Here is a 3,258-nt window from a genome sequence, read left to right as displayed (position 1 = left end):
TTAACTATCTTGTTGAACTATCTATGTATCTTTTTTTATCCTATGCTATGAACTATCTATGTTGAACTATCTTGTTTTTCGGTACGTGTGTGTATCGCGCGTTGTATTTTAGTGCTTTTGCTCGAGCAGTGTGTGCGCATAATTTTTTGCACCGGCCGCTAGAGCCAGCGCTTGGGGCGCGCAAAAGGTTGCTATTTCCGGCGCTGTAAACTTATTTAGCGCGTCGCGTGGTAGCGCACCTGTTGAAGATGCTCTTAAAGCATAAATATTGTAGCAACAAAAAATGCATTTTCTTGCAATGTAAAACAACATTTTATATGCCCAAGATACATCACGAAGATGCTGTCCGTATCTGACATTCACCCTAAATTCCTCTCAACATCCCACAAACAGAAGAATTGTCTGGATCTCCTGCTAAGTTAGTTCTTCAGGCTAGGTGACCCTGATACACGAGCACCGGTCATGGCCGTACTAAACGGAAACCAATCTCAAAGATGTCGCGTTAATTGTGCCAAGTAGAAGCCGGATTCACCTTCCTTTAATCGGAAGCCCACAGGGATCGGAACGGTTTGCTACCCAAGCTGAGCATCACCTTCCTTTAATCGGATGCCCACCGCCACCGGGATCGAAACGGTTTGCTACCCAAGCAAGCGTCACCTTCCATTTTTTGGTTCACGGCCCAACCCTTTAATCCGCGGCTGACGTGGGATTCAAGTGAAACTTTCCGCGACTAATGGCAGATTACGGCGAGCAGCCTGCAGGCTACATCGTCATTTGTTTAGAGCTAATGCAAGATTACGGGGCTTAATAATAGGCCTAGTGCCTACTGCCTAGCACTCTAGGGGCCACCGCGTGGGGGAGGCGGACGAGTCCACGTCCGGCTCCGGCGCACAGAAACCTGCCTTTTTTCCATCTACATATACACCAGGCGCCTCGCCGGAGAGCTGCAACGAGCCAACGGGATCGGATCAGATCGGAGGAGCAGAGGAAGAAGCTCGTAGCAATAGCATCGTACGCAGTACGCACCGCCACCCAGCCAGCCACAGCCATGACGCGCGGCAAGGTCGAGATGAGGCTCGTCGAGAGCGCGCGCGGGCGCGCCGCCACGTGCGGCAGGAGGACCAAGGGGCTCCAGAACAAGGCCAGGGAGCTCGCCACGCTGTGCGCCGTCCCGGTCGCGCTCGTCTGCCTCGCCGCCGGCGCCGGGGCCCCGCCGCTCGTGTGGGAGTCGGAGGAGGGCGTCCTCGAGAGGTACCGCCGCGCCGTCCCGCCGGAGGTCCGCGCGCAGCACACGCACCGGGGCTACCTTGAGGCGGAGCTGGGCAAGGAGCGGGCCAAGCTCGCCAGGGTGCGCCACGGCTGCCCCGCCGCGCTCGCGGACTGGGACCCGGCGCTCAACGACGTGACGCTGGACCAGGCGCGGGAGCTGCTCGAGGCGATCGACGCCGCGCTGCGGGCCGCGGGAGACAGGATGGAGGCTCTGGGCGTACCCGCCGACGGCGGCCACGGCCGGATCGACGAGCAGATCGCGCCGGATGCTTCTGACGACGCCGTCATGCCGCAGCAGCTCGCGCAAGGTGGCGGCGTGCCGTGCACCGGAAGCAACCCCGTGGACCTGGACATGGATGCCGCCGGCTTCGAGTTGCAGATGGTGCCGTGGCACGGCGGGAACAACGACGGCCTACTCGGGGAAGATCGCTTCCAGATGCAACCAGGGTGCGGCTTCCAGTGCATCGGCGGCGGCAACTACTCGGGCGCCGTCGACGAGACGCTCGCGCTAGGCTCCGGCAATGCTGGTTACGACTGGACTGATCTGACCATGTGGCACACCGGCGAGTTGCGCGATGCAGTCCTGCCACTTGGGAACTACCCTGCCTTCGCCGACTGTACTCCGGCGCCTGAGTACTCCGCCCAGGTCGTCGCCGGCGGGGACTACATGAAGACACTGCCAACTGGATACGGGTACCCCATGGCCATGGGCGTCGGCAACAACTTCACTCTGGGAAGCAACTACACGGCGCGTTGGCAGGTCGAGGAGTCCCATCGCTCCGGCACAAGCACAATGTCAGCTGCACCATCGCCTCAGTGTTCGGATCCCGGGACACGGAGCTCCGGCCAAGTCTTCCATTATCTCCACTAGACTAGTATTGTTGTCACGGAAGGTTTTAGGTCGAAGAGGGAGAAAAGCTTTATGTTAACAGGGAAAATGCAGTGATAGAGACTCGTGGTTCGTTATTTGGTAGCTAGAATATGTTGATACTCACGCATTTGAAGTTAAGAATTTCGCAGATTTACATCATCTGTTTGTAGAGTAATTTTTTTGCAATTTTTTACGCGGACTACACCGTTCAACAGTTTTTCATCGGGATTACCCATTTGGTGTAAGTTGTCATGTTTTACCATTCTGTTCGTTTTGAACTTTTGTCATGTACGTGAACACGTGAACACGACTACGTACAAGCATGCAAGGCGAAACGCAGCCGCCACCCAACCGTAACTGCCTAGGTCCCCGCGAGACCTAATACCTCTGGCGATTAGGGTTTTGAGCGAAACTTGCCGACGCACGCCGGATCTGCATGGCAGGGCGTCCCTGGATTCCGCGGGAAGATGTCTGTATCAGCCAGCGGCGATCATCGGGCAGCGGACCCGGTCTCCCCACGGACGGCCAAGGCCCTACTCGAAGAGAAGCTAGGGAAACTAGGGATCACCGATGAGGAAGCGACACCACTTGTCATCGATGATAGAGAAGAGGGCAAACTGAAGAAGTGGCTATTGGCGGGTAGGGTTTTGCATCGGAACCTCCTCCACATCCAAACCATAACCAACGCACTTCGGCCGGCATGGGGAAACCCTAGGGGACTCCAGTTTCGATCGATGGGAGAGAACACCTTTGTGGCAGAATTTGAATCCCAGCGCGATCGCGAACGGATCTGGGAAGGCTCACCTTGGCATATCAGCAAAAACGCTGTCATCTTGGCTGATTTTGAGGACTGTATGAGACCTGACGAGGTTTAGTTTGATCGGCTCAGCTTATGGGCTAGGGTTCCAAATCTTCCGTACAACCTGCGGAACGAGGCTTGGGGAAAGTTGATTGCGCAGCAAATTGATAAGGCAGCCAACTCTATACAGTTTGATCATGTGGGTGGATATTTGCGTGCGAGAGTCTCCATAGATGTCAAGAAACCAATAAGGCGATGGATCTTGACTGAATCGGCAAAGAGGGGCAAAACTGATCTATATGACATACAATATGAGCAA

At 55.7% G+C, this 3,258-nt stretch overlaps 1 protein-coding gene across 1 annotated transcript; it reads left to right on the top strand.

Moving 5' to 3' along the window:
• The first annotated feature begins 750 nt into the window (after nucleotides 1-750).
• LOC123154240 (uncharacterized) lies at nucleotides 751-2,294 on the top strand. The gene has a single exon (XM_044573014.1). It carries the CDS (start codon nucleotides 1,049-1,051, stop codon nucleotides 2,138-2,140), a length of 1,092 nt encoding a protein of 363 aa, XP_044428949.1. The 5' UTR covers nucleotides 751-1,048; the 3' UTR covers nucleotides 2,141-2,294.
• The last annotated feature ends 964 nt before the right edge of the window (nucleotides 2,295-3,258 follow it).

This window comes from Triticum aestivum, chromosome 7A (assembly GCF_018294505.1).
Source record: "Triticum aestivum cultivar Chinese Spring chromosome 7A, IWGSC CS RefSeq v2.1, whole genome shotgun sequence".
Lineage (NCBI taxonomy): Eukaryota > Viridiplantae > Streptophyta > Magnoliopsida > Poales > Poaceae > Triticum > Triticum aestivum.
The sequence above is the reverse complement of the archived record's forward strand: the minus strand, read 5'-3'. Positions and strand labels throughout refer to the sequence as shown.

What these genes read in the sequence shown, in the direction of transcription:
- LOC123154240 (XM_044573014.1), top strand. Translation starts at nt 1,049, where the DNA reads ATGACGCGCGGCAAGGTCGAGATGAGGCTCGTCGAGAGCGCGCGCGGG.